At 52.0% G+C, this 13768-nt stretch overlaps 6 protein-coding genes across 6 annotated transcripts; 3 read left to right on the forward strand and 3 right to left on the reverse strand.

Annotated features, from left to right (window-relative positions):
• Positions 1-555: 555 nt before the first annotated feature.
• EDD37DRAFT_399883 (uncharacterized protein) lies at positions 556-1436 on the reverse strand. Its single transcript, XM_062812307.1, has one exon. It carries the CDS (start codon positions 1365-1367, stop codon positions 852-854), a length of 516 nt encoding a protein of 171 aa, XP_062669980.1. The 5' UTR covers positions 1368-1436; the 3' UTR covers positions 556-851.
• Positions 1437-2802: 1366 nt separating this feature from the next.
• EDD37DRAFT_609108 (heterokaryon incompatibility protein-domain-containing protein) lies at positions 2803-3897 on the reverse strand (the record flags this gene model as incomplete). Its single annotated transcript, XM_062815108.1, has 2 exons — positions 2803-3726; positions 3775-3897. 2 exons carry the CDS (start codon positions 3895-3897, stop codon positions 2803-2805), a joined length of 1047 nt encoding a protein of 348 aa, XP_062669981.1.
• Positions 3898-6110: 2213 nt separating this feature from the next.
• On the forward strand, positions 6111-7649 carry EDD37DRAFT_649989 (uncharacterized protein; the record flags this gene model as incomplete). Its single annotated transcript, XM_062818197.1, has 1 exon — positions 6111-7649. The coding sequence occupies one exon, from the start codon at positions 6111-6113 to the stop codon at positions 7647-7649; it is 1539 nt and encodes a 512-aa protein (XP_062669982.1).
• Positions 7650-7895: 246 nt separating this feature from the next.
• Positions 7896-9368, reverse strand: EDD37DRAFT_680976 (jumonji domain-containing protein 1; the record flags this gene model as incomplete). Its single annotated transcript, XM_062819736.1, has 2 exons — positions 7896-9287; positions 9340-9368. 2 exons carry the CDS (start codon positions 9366-9368, stop codon positions 8141-8143), a joined length of 1176 nt encoding a protein of 391 aa, XP_062669983.1. The 3' UTR covers positions 7896-8140.
• A 482-nt stretch (positions 9369-9850) lies between these two features.
• EDD37DRAFT_665702 (amidase family protein) lies at positions 9851-12092 on the forward strand (the record flags this gene model as incomplete). The annotated part of the gene is made up of 1 exon (XM_062819256.1): positions 9851-12092. One exon carries the CDS (start codon positions 9851-9853, stop codon positions 11894-11896), a length of 2046 nt encoding a protein of 681 aa, XP_062669984.1. The 3' UTR covers positions 11897-12092.
• A 42-nt stretch (positions 12093-12134) lies between these two features.
• On the forward strand, positions 12135-13674 carry EDD37DRAFT_400054 (NRDE protein-domain-containing protein). Its single transcript, XM_062812310.1, has one exon. The coding sequence runs from the start codon at positions 12432-12434 to the stop codon at positions 13428-13430; it is 999 nt and encodes a 332-aa protein (XP_062669985.1). The 5' UTR covers positions 12135-12431; the 3' UTR covers positions 13431-13674.
• Positions 13675-13768: the final 94 nt, after the last annotated feature.

Consider the following 13768-nt stretch of genomic DNA (forward strand, 5'->3'; position numbering starts at 1 on the left):
TGTCAGTGGAATTTCTAGAACTACCAGGGGCCCGTGGGCCGGACCCTGAAAGCCTGGAGCACCAGTCAGCGTCGAAAATCTGCCACAATCTGGGGTTGAATGATGTATGTGTGCGAGGAGCACTCTGCCACCAGTCTCGATTCTCAAGAGAACTGAGAGCATATACTACCTCGACAACAGCTGCCGAATGCAAGATGATTGTACTTGTTGCTTTGCGAGTTTTCTTGAAAATTTCCCGACAAGATCTTGCCCTCGGCATGGGTACGCGACTCACGGCGACCGAACTCGATGGGGTGTTCAAACGTCGGAGCGATGAATCCGAGGGAGACGATGTCAAGTCTAAGCTTTCAAAAATCTCAACAGTTATCGTATTTCGTATTCCAACCTGGAATCACCCTTCCACGACACCACTCTCCAGGAGTGGTAAGACCACCAATTGCTATGGTCGTTTGAGGTATTGCGTTTGAGGTATTGTATGCATTTCTGCCCTCATGCATTGACTGATAAAGCCTGGACATACGACACAGCGCAACTTCTGCCTGCTCACTCGCTCACAACTTAAACACTCATACGAATGATGACGCCCGCCAGGACCCTTTGAGACTGTTGAGATGCACCTCAGGACAGGCACCACCATTTATCGTCGGCGGTGCAATTCACATGTGATCTATGTCTCCAACACCTGATAACTTCGAACATAACATGTGATCCGTCTTTGTGTAGGACGGCCGACTGGGCACCACCTTCTTGTATGTACAGGTGATCAAGCTTGCCTCGACACTACCCCCGCAAGCTCAATCGAAGAACCCACCAGCATAGCAGTGACGACCCCCATCTCAAAACCCTGATGATCACCACGGCACCGCCCTCGGACCCATGTCAAGACCATATGCTCCTTCACTCCTAACAGGCCCTTCATCCTCAACCCTTTCCCTCACCTCAGCGCCAACGTCTCCTCCTCCCTTCTTCCAGCGATTATGCAGTCGTCGTGCTGCAAACCGTCCAGCGCCCCATATGCTTGCTGCGACAATGCTCGCTCCAATGGTGGGAGGAGCAGCCAACCACGCGACGCCTGTGATGGCACTGCCGAATGCCGTAGCCCCGACTGCAGCGACTAGACTCCCAACGGCCACGTACTTCGCCCAACGGACCAGTCTCCAGATGATGAATGTCCCAGCGGACCTGACGAGTCGCAACAGTGCTCTTGTGCGGAGCTTTGCAGGTTTGTTCGCGCCTGGTGAAGTTGGTGAGAAGAGGTAATTTAGATTGCGTTTAGCATTGATCAGAGCCGAGTTGGATTGTTGTTGGACAGCGGCATCGCCATCATGGATTGCTTGGACTTTGTTGCTCCCTCGTGAAGGTGCCATTCTTGATATTCTTGTGTTTGCTGTAGCTTCCACTGCTTTGGTGAATGTGTAAGACTTTTACATTAGCAGTGCAGCAAAACAGCCTAGAAGGCGGTTACGTCACTGATCTAGACCTGGATGAGGTCGGATTAAAGGTTATCCGCTCCGGATAACCTACTCAATGGCAAAAGTTGTTAGAGAGGTCACTACTGGACTGCTTCTGCATCTTAACGGGTACCACGATGCCTGAGAAGACGGCCGACTACGCTGTGCTGATGAAGCTGTCATGTCTACTAGGTGAGTGAAGGGCTTGAGACGATGGCCGCTACCGAGATGAGATCTGGGAGGACGGCACCCCAGATAACATCACTCCAAGGGCAGAGAAGAAACTCCAGCGCCTTCCATCGTCATCAACTTCAACCATGTCGCTGTCGTTGGCCAGTAACATCGTCTCCGACGCGAACGAATCTGCCCCCTCGTCACCGGGCCCCATGCTGATCCATCGCCCCGAAACAATAGTACAGGCGGTCGACCTCGAGCCTCGGCATGTCTCATGCGTACAGCTATCATCTAGTCTCTAACTGCGATTACGCATGCTCATTGGGACCTCAATGCTGACGCTGCAGTTGCATCAAACCACTGTCAAGCTTACCCGTCAAGTGCTTGCTGAGCGTGTTCGGAATCCGTCGTTGCCTAGTCGAAGGCCTTTGCACACGACGTTGTTGCGTTCGTTCTTGGTGTGGAGGGGTCCATCATTTCGATTAGCATAATCCGAGTGTTTTCCTGTCTAGGCGCCCACGGCCTTGAACATGCTGAAATTGAAGTTGTAGCCCTGATGTGCGCTGTGTCAAACGCTGCCACTCGCTCGAGAATGGGCTCGGTGCTCGCCCGCGAGCAAAGGCCAAAGGTCGGAGTCCACGCACACCCTGGACGATCGACCCTAAATACTATGCTGCCCACCTCGCTCTGTCAACTCACTTTCCTTTCTTCTGGCGGATGGTATACCGCAAGTCGCAGTAGGTACAGAGTCTGCCAGCCTACGGTGGCCACGGTATTGCCCTCTGAGTCCTTTCCAGGTGACCAGCTATGGACCCTGATAGGGTTGCTCTGTTCCTCCAATGGCATGACCAGAGCTCGAGCAGCAATATAGTGGGTCTCGCTTGACTTTCGTACAATCATTGAAACCCGCGTCCTCGGACATTGAACCACATAATCACCTATTTCAACTCGAGCTGTGGCGAAGCCCACAAAGCGCTTGCCCGACACCGCGTCTTTCCAAACAAAGGGGAAGAGGTCCCTGACTGATATCTCAATTCCGCAATTCCCTACGGACTTCGTATAGTCGAGTCCATCGTCCTTGACATAAGCCCACAGCAGCTTCGTGGCGTTTTGTACTGGGTCGAACTTGAGCCGGGGGAGGTTAGTGTAGTGGAACAGAGTGCCGCATAGTTCTCGTCTAGGGCCCCCGGGCATTGTAGAGATCTGGAGTTATGACACTCTCAATAGCTTCACCCCTTGTGTGGAAAGAGCTTTTGATAACCACGGGTTGAGGGTTTCGATATCTTCTACCGTCCTTCAAATCGAGCTTCCCGGGGTGGAGCTTAAGTCCTTTGGCGAGTGAAAGCGCCAATGGAATGATATGCCGTTCCCAGTCGTAGAAGTAACAGAATTCTATGGTCGCAAGAAGAAGATCAGCTTCATCGTATGTGTAGTCCACGGTGAAGTGTTGGCGCGCAGTTTGCGACAAAGACACTAAAGCGAAGACTGTGTCCCGCACATCCTGGCAGTTCGTGTTTGCATAGTCTCTCAGCAATTGTGTAAGGGTTATCTCCCTCCGTGGACTCGACCTTTGAAGATGATACAGACGCATGGCAAGGCTGTCTGAAAACCTCTGACAACTAGGTATGCCTCGGCATAACTCGACAATCTCAGAAACACAGGCCAATGGAAGAACATGAGGTCCACATTTTATGAGGGCGGACTGTGACAGTGCGACCTCTTGAATGATCCATCGCCTTCTCCAATATCTGTGGTTGAAGAACGTGATGACCGCCGCCTCATTAGGTGGACGGCGTTTGACGACGATATCAAAAACATCGGAAACCTTGAATTCGGGAGATACGTTTTTGATATCCTCCAACCAACAGATTACGCGCACAGCGGTTGAGAAAATGTCACCCACTTTCTGTACTTGTGAACTGCGTTCTGCTATATCGCACTGATTGATACAGATAGTATCAATCCAAAGCGTTTGAGTGTCGGTCTGGTGACGGAGCTCTTGCATCATCCTTACTGCCATAGATAGGATCTGTACTTCGCGGCCGTTGACCAAGATCTTGGCTGTGGAGGTATCCGTACCCCATGTATACGATATAGCATTCTAGAGTGGTTTTTGGCTGCGGTTGGCTGTCTTCAGATTACAGCGTACCGAATCATCGCCGTTCCCCGGAAGCAGCTCCAGGAGTCGGATTGCATTTTGCCCAGTAAGCGGCGTGAAGATGGTCTTCCTGTTCCACCAAGAGACGTCACTGTGTTTTTTGAAAGGCCACATTTGGAGCTCGAAGGACTTCCAGTCCCGAGTATGATCCATATACGTTGGAGAAGTCCGAAGCAAATCACACCAGATGACAATCGCAGACCGTGTCCAGTGACAGGGGTCAACGACCAAAAGAACCTAGGCGCAGGTTGCAACGCGGGGTGTATTACTTACCTATGCATTGGATGATTGGAGGCAACCAATACATCAAGTCTTTCAGTCAGCCTCGCTTGAAGACGCATCCCACGCTTGAACGACTGTGGGCTCATGGAGGAAGCCTAGGTCCTGCTTTAGAATTCCTGATCTGCCCATGACCTGCAAAGGCCAATTACTATGGCGGGCACAGCTGCGTGAAGGGGAGTACAAGTAAACAAACCATTCGGAGAACGCTAGGAATGATGCTTTGCAAATAAGGGCCATGATGGCAGCAGGCACCTCGACGATAAACCGACAGATTGACTGATAAGGCTGATAGGGCTGATGAACGCCCAAATGCCATGGTCCAAACATACGGCCTTGCATATGAAGAGCTTCAGATAAGTATCGAGTGACAACAGCCAGATGAATTCAACGGGCTCCGAGAGTCAGACAGTGCCTTTGTCTCTGGAGACCGTGCCAACTTTACTATCAGTGTGCACCATTGCCCTAAAACCCAGGACAAGACACCTTGATCAACGCTGACCCTCAGCCGATGCCTGCGCGATATTTCGGATTCGGATTTTGACCTCGAGCGAATGCATATGGGACCAGAATGCACGGCTGACTGTCTGTCCATAAATCTGCAATACCCGTGGTCGTCAGATGCCAATATCTGGGGTGCCGGTGACAAAGCCTTGGTGAGAATGCCTGGGGCTGAGTAAGAGACTATTCGGCGGCAAGTATTTGGAAGTATTCAGCCATGAAAGTTATTCAGCCATGCTGTGAGTCAGGTATTCCATGGTCTCTTCAGCCAAGTAAGGATTTCGTGAAGCCGAGTGAGGCACGCGACAAGTGAGCACCCATGAAATATGAAGATGCATAAGCAGAATAAGCTGGGAAAGACGTTGCTTATTCCTAGGATGAACTCTGTATATACTTACTGCCAGATGCGCGTGCGGAGTAGGCCTTATTCACCTTACGAACAGACCCTCAATTAGGCCCTGGCGGACGGACATCAACGCCAACCGGTCATCGGAACAACTCAACACTTGATGATTGCATCAAGGAGAATAGAGTGTCTCACGGAAGCAGATGCTCTCCGGTCCTCCTCGCGCAGATTCCACCACTGACAGGTCCAGGGCCTACACCTGCAACAGTGACCTTCGGATTTCGGGTATTGCTACGTCTGTGACCCCTGCATAATCGAATCACCCTGACTCCTGCTTTGTTTTATTCACTCATGCTAAAGGAAGGGGCAGATATCACATAATCTGTCAAGAGGCGGCAGGGGCCTCTGATCATTGCCAGGTCAGAACAAAACTCGATTGAGTGACTTTTCGTATTTTTTGCGAGGAGGACGGGAGGGGAGAGTGTGGACACAAGATCATTTGATCTTGCTTGCCTTGCGATCGACCACCTCGATAAAGGATGGCACGGATGGACACACTCCTCGTGGGTTAGCCGCCGGTGCCGGTGCCGCAGTCTCAGTCTCAGTGCTGCTATCTCGTATCTCATCACCCCACAAGCGCGGGCCACGGGTGGCACATCGAGTCCCAAGGACCAATTGACTGGGTGCTGTCAAAAACCTGCCTCACCAGTCATCCCGGTCATCCCGTCATACATCTCGCAAAAGATGCTGTGACAACTCCCTCCAGAAATACGAAACACTTGCAGTCGCGAGTCTTAGGCCAGCACAGCCTCAACTTGCGCTTCCAAATCATCAACCTCTCCTGGTTTCTCTCGCTCAATTCATCACAGCGCGAAGCACTTCGTCCTGACGATTTACCCTTTTCCTCCCTTCCGGCTCCTTACAGCGCCGGGATATAAGCAGAGCCGAGTGCCCCGGAGGCGATTTACTTGAAGTCTTTCCTGTCGAGAAATGTCCTTGTCGCGGATCATCAAGTAAAGTTTGATTCAATTCAAACCGGACCAAATAATACTTTCATCCCACTCGGCAACCTCGCCAATCGTCAGTCCAGCGCTCCCGAACGCAGCGTTCGTGATATATTTGGATAGTCACTCCGTTGGAAAACGGGCCAAAAGGTGGAAGTGAAGAGAGTACAACGTAATTCTGACACCGCTTCGACAAGATGCATAGTTTCTACGATATTGGAAGATGGAGTTCGGTCGCGATAGCATCGTTATCGATGCTGTGTTGGCAGACATATGCTCAGACCCTCACACCCTCGAACGACACCTCGGATCTTTATTCGGCTGCGACCTCGCCCAGATTCATATTGAACGGCACGGAGTTCTCCAGTATCAAATCCGTGGAACTGGCACCTTTGGGAGTCTATGCCGAAATGTCGCATAGTAGCTTCTTAGCAGTCGATGTTTCAGGCCACCTAGCAAACGTTGATGCAAGCAATGCCAACAGCATCACGGATGAGAGTCAATTCTCCTACCTTTCTTGCGATCCTTCAGCATACAGCGGCGGCAACCTAGACGCAAGTGACGTCTTCAGAGTCGTCGTCAACTCGCCACGAACGAGCATCGTCATTCTGTACAGCGAAACTGCCAACCATTGCACTGTTTCTGGACTCAGTCAACTCCCCACAATCGGCGGTATCCTGACCACCACAAACCCGACCACAGCAACGAAGCTCGCCAAGTTGAATCTCGGTACAGGGAGTAGCGGGACCGCCAATATATTTCCAGACTTGGACTCTTACACCAATTCTACAAGCGGCAGTTTCAGTGGAACCGCTCTTGGCTCGTCTCCGACCACAGCGGTGGCAATGATCATTCTCTACTCCATCACTGGCGTCATTACAGCCTTGTTCGTTGTAATCATTGTCACAGGTGCTGTCCGGGCACATCGTCATCCAGAACGATATGGACCTCGAAATGTTATTGGAAGAGGTCGACAAAGTCGTGCGAAAGGTATCGCACGTGCCATGTTGGAGACCCTGCCCATCGTCAAGTTCGGCGATCACGATGATTTGCCCAAGAAGCCTGCCGAGGGCTCTGATCTTGAGATGAACGCTGCGAACACGGAGACGCCGGCTACAAACGACGTCGAGCCCACCAACAAAGCTGTACCTGGACAACTGACCACCACAGATGCCGCTGCTCAGGCAGGCGTTGCCGCCCACAATCCGGATGGGAGAGACGCTGAAGGGCACCTGGGATGTTCCATATGTACCGAAGATTTTAACAAGGGTGAAGAGGTTCGTGTCTTGCCCTGCAACCACAAGTTCCATCCCGCTTGTGTCGATCCATGGTTATTGAACGTCAGTGGGACATGTCCGCTATGTCGAATCGACTTGAGACCACAAGACCAGGAAGGTGATGTTGAAGGCGCTCAACGCAACGACTCGAGTACTCCGGTGCCAGCTGGGCAAGCTGCCTCGTTGCCGCCTCCGCTCGTTGGTGCCGATACTACTGACGAAAGTGGTCCTCGTGGCGGACGGAGAGAGACCATTGCCAACCTCCGCCACCTCGCCCATGGCTCTCGAGAGGACCGCATCGCCGCCCTGAGGCGGTTCCGGCAAGAAGGCCAAAGGTCGAACTCACCGCCGCGACAGTCGGACGAGGAGCGGTCTGGATTATCGCGACGGTTCAGGGAGCGGTTCCGAATCAGAACCGAGCGGAGAGGGACGGCGGCCGATCAGTCAGCTGCTCAATAGCAGTGGCAGCTTGACCGGGGTGACGTACGGCCGCGATGCCTATGAGTGTATACACAATGATTAAAACGAGAGCGAAGGAATGAATTAGCGTCAATGCGGAGTTTGGCTATGCACTTGTGTCAATGCAACTGTTTGGAATGACTCTTCTTCTTGTGTTATGTTTTGGGCTGTAAGGATTTGCAGGCAGGCCAAAATATTGTATATGGTGCATCGAATAAGGCGTATATGGGCTATGAGGTACATGAAGAAGGGCGATGAAGCCTGGATGAATTTGCAAGACATGGTGTACGAGCAACCAAAAGCCCGGACTGTCATTGTCATCCATTGTTGGTGCTGGCGTACTGCAATGGCATGCGGCATATTTATGGATGCATCAAGTTTACTTCTTAGTGAATGATGTGGTATCATGCATGCATATCTTGCATTCTCAATCGTTTACGGTTATTCCAAGCAATGCAGTCGTGATAATTCTCTAGACAAGATGGGTGAATTCATCTGCCCGTGTCCACACCACTACTCATACCGCGCGCCATCTCCTCCGTAATATCTCTCGCCGCAGACCAACCCTTTGAGGCGGTCGACGATTGCTCATCTGTGTCTCCTCTATCCCGCTCCGTGCGATCATTGTGAGGGGTTGTCGAGCTACCACCACCAAACCATCCACCCATACCAGCTGGTAACCAGTTTCCACTTGTGGTCCGACGGGCCTGAGGAGGTTCAGTCGCTAGTCTTGGTGGTGTCGAGCCTGGAGTATGTACACGTTCAGTTGCTTCGTCGTAGTCAACATTTTCGAATGACACCTCACTTCTGGACTTTGTCTTGAGGCCGCTTGCACCCGATGAGCTGCTGGGTGGTCTGTTATAAGTCGGTGCAGATCCATATGCCAGGTCGAGACTCTGTTGTTCTCTGTCCAGGGCTTTGAGAAGAGTTGACAGTCGCTCGCGCTGGGCGGAGATGTAGTTTGCCTTCTCTGATGAAGTGGATCCTGGGATGGTGTCAACGAGGGAGCCGGGGATGGAGGAGGCTTCATGTGCTGCTGAACGTGGGGCGCCTGCGGCTGAGGATCCGGCGAACGCGGCACCAGCGAGGTTGGAGATTGCACTGTAGACGCTGGCGGAGGTTGTGCCTTGTGGATTCGGTTGATCGGTTCGCGCACCGGGCATGGCGAAGCGAGAGAGGAGGTCTGAAGCGTAGCTTGCATATATTGCTGTTCCTGCGCCTGCAGTGGACTGGGACTGTGAGTGCTCAGGCTGCGGACTCTTTTGACCTAAGATCTTGTCCCTCAGAAACTCGATTAGAATGTTCATGTAGCCTAGGCCCATCTGTTGGAGGCGCGCATGGGTTTCGCCGATGAATTGATCAATGCGGGATTCGTGATCGACTATGTAGGGTTCCAGGTATTCGAGGTAGAGCAGCTTAGCACCTTGAGTCTGAGGGAGGACGAGGTAGAGGAGGAAGATCAGGCGGAGCCATGAGTAGAAGGGGATCCAGCCTATGATGAAGATTGTCCAGGATTCGAAGAGGAGGGTAAGGGTTAGGATGGTGAAGTAGATGAGCCAGGGGTGCGTTTGGGCTGGGTCGTTGGTTCGTAGGGCTTTGTAGGAGAGATACGCGGGCAGGAGGAATGTTGTTGCTGATCTAGATAGGATGGTCAATTTGAGGGTCGTGTTGATGGTGGTGTTGTACTCACGCAATGAGGTCTGCTATGATGCCGAACATTGTGAATGCTCCTGTTCAGTCAGGACACACGATGGAGAAGTGGTAGGGTGTATAGGTGGGAAGATGAGATACAATGTGAAGTAGATTGCAGGAGGTATGGGTGCGGGAAAGCTGGGGGTTAAGTATATCTCTCTACTGAGAGGTAGCAAACATTAGGAAATGAAGTAGAACACCAGGTGTCCTCTTGGGAGTTTCTTTGTTCTCAAGGCAGACACATGAACTGCATGAAGAAGTGTTCATGACCAGGATGAGACGGGAAGATGCAGTCGGAGGAGGCAGCGAGGGAGGGATGAGATCTCGTGCCCAGGCCATCGATGATCTCATCTCCCGCTGACCGCTGCAACCACTTTGACTGCAGCCTTGCGCCCTTATCGATAGCCTAAGATAGGTGAACTTGGGTAGCTGGATTAGGCATGGTAAGGCTGTGGCAGCTTTATCTACTGGGGGAAAAGAATGCCCCTCTTCGTTTCTTTTGTTGCTCAATGTTTCCCGTACGGTTGCTGGCGTTTTCAGCAGTCGCTGGTGTAGCTATAACAGTGCTTGCAGATCAATCAGCGAAGAGAAATGCACTCAAGCATGTCGTCACCAAGGGTGTGGGCGAGCATTTCTTCCAGCTGGGCGACATAAACTATTTCAGTGAAAGCCTCAATTCCGCTTGCGAGCAAGCTGCATCCGATTCAGACGCCGATGGATCTTTGTTTCCCTTCACCCACATCATAGCTGATAGGCCTGTGATCACCGGCAGCTGCATCGAGGATATCGTCACTAGGTATGGCCAGGAGGATGATGTGTTCAACGAAGATTTCCTGCAGGCCATCTTCTTCACTTCATCCAGTAATACAGCATCATTAGATGCTTCTGCGATCCAATATCTCTCTACTCTGGGCATCTCGGATCTCATATTGAGCAAAGCATTCGCTGACCATGCGAGCAACATCACTGGCTCGTTTTCAGTCATAGTCCTGTCGACTGCGAACGCTGCGTCCTTACCTCCTGGGCCCTTCATCGGAAAGCTTGAGGAATGTGGACTCTCGATGTCCACAGTATACAGACTGTATACTGATCACCAACGAGCTTTCGTGGACGGAGTCTACCTTGCGAGCGATGGCACCCGGGGTCACAAGTCATTTGGGTTCTTCAATCCGGAATGGCCACTGCCATCCATTCCAGTCCCATCCAGGATATATAGCTGGACCGATGACAGGCCCTTGGCAGGCCAGCGATTTGCGGTCAAGGACATCTTCAACCTGCAAGGCATCATAACGACTTCAGGGAGTGCATCATGGACAAGGATTTCTGGCCCTGCCAATGTGACCGCACCAGCCATTCAACGGCTGCTTGATCTAGGTGGCGTCATAGTCGGAAAGACCAAAACTACTCAGTTTGCGTCTGCTGCTGAACCCTGGATCTGGGACGACGTCTACCCTCCATTGAATCCTCGTGGTGACGGATGGCTGTCTTGTTCGGGTTCATCGGCAGGCAGTGCTACTGCCATTGCCGCCTATGACTGGTTAGATTATGCTATCGGCTCGGACACTGGCACTTCGATGAGAAGGCCAGCGGCTGTGGCTGGAGTGTATGGCCAGCGACCGTCGCAAGGTCGGATGACTCTGGAAGGTGTCACACCAATCAGCCACTCTACAGACACTGCAGGTGTATTCTGCAGAGACCCCTATAAGTGGCTCAAGTTTTCTCGATTATGGTATACTCCAGCATTGTATCAGGACAGATCTCTCACCGGTCTACCAGCCTACGATGGGCCTCACGGCCAGGGTCTTCCGAAGAAAATCCTGTATCCGGTGGACTACCTGCCTCTAAAGCATCCTGCAGCCGAGGATGTTCTCCAGGGCTTTTTGGCAAAAGTGACTGGAGCCTTAGACACGGAGATCGAGCAGTTCAACTGGACCGCCAGCTTCGAGAAATTGTCTCAACCTGCAGACTTTGATCTTGCACGGCTTCTATCCAATCTGGTTGTCATGTGGACTTATGAGCAGTATCAACTGGTCGGAGAACCGCTGGTGGCTATGTATGAGGCTCACCATGGCAGCTACCCTCGCTTGGAGCCGCCCATGCGAGATAGGTTCAGAAGCCTTGACTACTCCGCCGCAGAGCATGAGGCCGCGCGCGACATCAGAAGACGTGCTGCGGAGGCTTTCGAACAACAGGTGCTGTACAGTACCTCAGACATCTGTTCCGAGTCCATCGTACTTTCCGACATCAGCACTGGAGGTCTGCCGGCATACCGCGAAGAGAAGATGAACATGTCTCCTAATGCTAGCTTCCTTGCGCCGCCAGGTACGGCAGGCACATCGGGAGACTTCTGCCCGTTCTTTGGATGCATTGATGTTACAGTACCACTTGGCCAGGTGACTTACTGGAGCAAGAAGACCTTGCGAGAGGAGACGATGCCAGTGACAATAGGGCTGATTGCGAAGAGAGGATGTGATCTCATGCTGTATGACTTTATCGAAAAGCTGGCTGATGTAGGGGTTCTGAAGACAGTGAAGGCTGGTGTGCAGGCTTTTTGATGTTTCACGTACTCGTCAAGGGTCTCTGATTGTACACCTGCCATATATGAGGAGGTGTACACTCGGCTCATATGTGATGTGTGAACGTCTCCTTAATGGCCCTTTGGGCTTGGCGCGTCAGTAGTCTGTACTTGGCCGTAGGGATTTCTTCGGCGGAGCATATCGCGTTGCGATGGAAGCCGAGGGATGATGCCATTGTTTATCATTTCCATTCAGCCTTGTTCCTCCTTCACAGTATTTCGCCATCTCGATTGCAGTTGCCTCTTTTTAGCGATCCGGACATCCTCTTCGTACAGAACATTCTAGACTTGATGGCGCAGTCCTAAGTTTTCGACGTTATTGACACTTCTGCAAGATCGTGTTGTTCCCATCCTTGTTTCACGCAAACAGGTCGACCGTGGTACGATAATCGAATCATGTGGACACAGTGAAAACGCATTCTGGTTCTGGGCATATAACTTCCAGTGATCAATCCTTCACTCTTTCATTCAGCGCTCAAAGGACCAACACCAAATAGAAAGTATCTTCCACCAAGATGTGCATCGCCCTGATCTCCACCGCCCACCCCTCATATCCACTGATATTGCTCGATAACCGAGATGAGTACCTCAACCGGCCAACCGACCCAGCGAAATGGTGGCCCGAACCTCACTCAGAAGTCATCGGTGGCCGTGACATGCTGCGCGACATCCACGGGACATGGCTGGGCGTCACCAAGCACGGCAAGATCGCATGCCTGACCAACTACCGCGAAGACGTTTCTCCGCCACCATCAGCCATCAGTCGCGGCGCCATCATTAAGAAATGGCTGACCGAAGATGTGGGCCCCGTGGAGAACTTCGTCAAGGATGTCGTTAACACGGGCATAGCCAAGGACGCAGGCGGCTTCAGTCTCGTGTGCGGCGAGATCGATAAGAAATTGGCTATCATCTCGAATCGCGCCGAGGATCCGACTCAAGTCCCCTGGATTGCAGGTGACGTCGTCCAGACAATTGGACTGAGTAATGCCGCGTTCTCGGACCGCACATGGAAGAAAGTCCTACTGGGTGAAGAGCTTATGCTCAACACGATCCGGCATAGCGTCGAGAATAACGAGTCGGAAGACCAATTGATCCAGGGCTTTCTCGAGTTGCTCAGTCTCGAAACGCTGCCCAGAGAAGGAAAGGAAGATGGTCATGGGCTGGAGGCCTATATTCCCGACCTGCGCCACACGATATATGTCCCGACGCTGGGACGGAAAGATAAGCATGATCTCAAGGACGATGAGATCGCAGCGGCCAAGTTGCATGAGAAGGTCGATGTCGTTGGGTTCAATACGCCGGTTCGAAACGGGAGTCCATCGGTCAAGGCAGCGCAGAAACCTCAACAATTGGGCGTCAGTGGACTTTACGGCACTCAAAAACAGTCGATCGTGCTTGTCGATAAGGAGATGAATGTGAGGTTCTTTGAACGGACATTGTTCGATGAGGACTCGAATTTGATACCGCCGGGGAAGGGGGATGTTGATGTAAGGTTCAAGATTGAGAAGAGGTGATGATTGACGACGACTATACAAGTATGGGTGATGAGAGACTGGGATCACATCTCCATGCTATTCAGCGGTCGAGCTCTTATTCTGTGGAGAGACCGGTCTTTGACGATGAACTTTTGACGCCTGCGATGACCATTTCTTCAAGCTACATGGACGGCGTCTGCAGCTCAAAGGCACGGGCGTACGACCACGCGACACGTTCCCACACGGCCTCATGTTAGGCTGATGGACTTGGGTGCAGTGAGATCGATGTGCATTCCAGCAACTAATGGAGTGGTGAGAGTTTGCAAAATGGAGGCCATCTTAGACGGCAACGGGGAACGGCAGTGGAGTACTGAAGC

Source organism: Exophiala viscosa, assembly GCF_022695815.1.
Source record: "Exophiala viscosa unplaced genomic scaffold EDD37scaffold_5, whole genome shotgun sequence".
Taxonomy (NCBI): Eukaryota; Fungi; Ascomycota; class Eurotiomycetes; order Chaetothyriales; family Herpotrichiellaceae; genus Exophiala; species Exophiala viscosa.

Bases quoted from the DNA above. Each gene is read 5' to 3' on its own strand.
- EDD37DRAFT_399883 (XM_062812307.1), bottom strand. From the start codon at position 1,367: ATGGCACCTTCACGAGGGAGCAACAAAGTCCAAGCAATCCATGATGGC.
- EDD37DRAFT_400054 (XM_062812310.1), top strand. From the start codon at position 12,432: ATGTGCATCGCCCTGATCTCCACCGCCCACCCCTCATATCCACTGATA.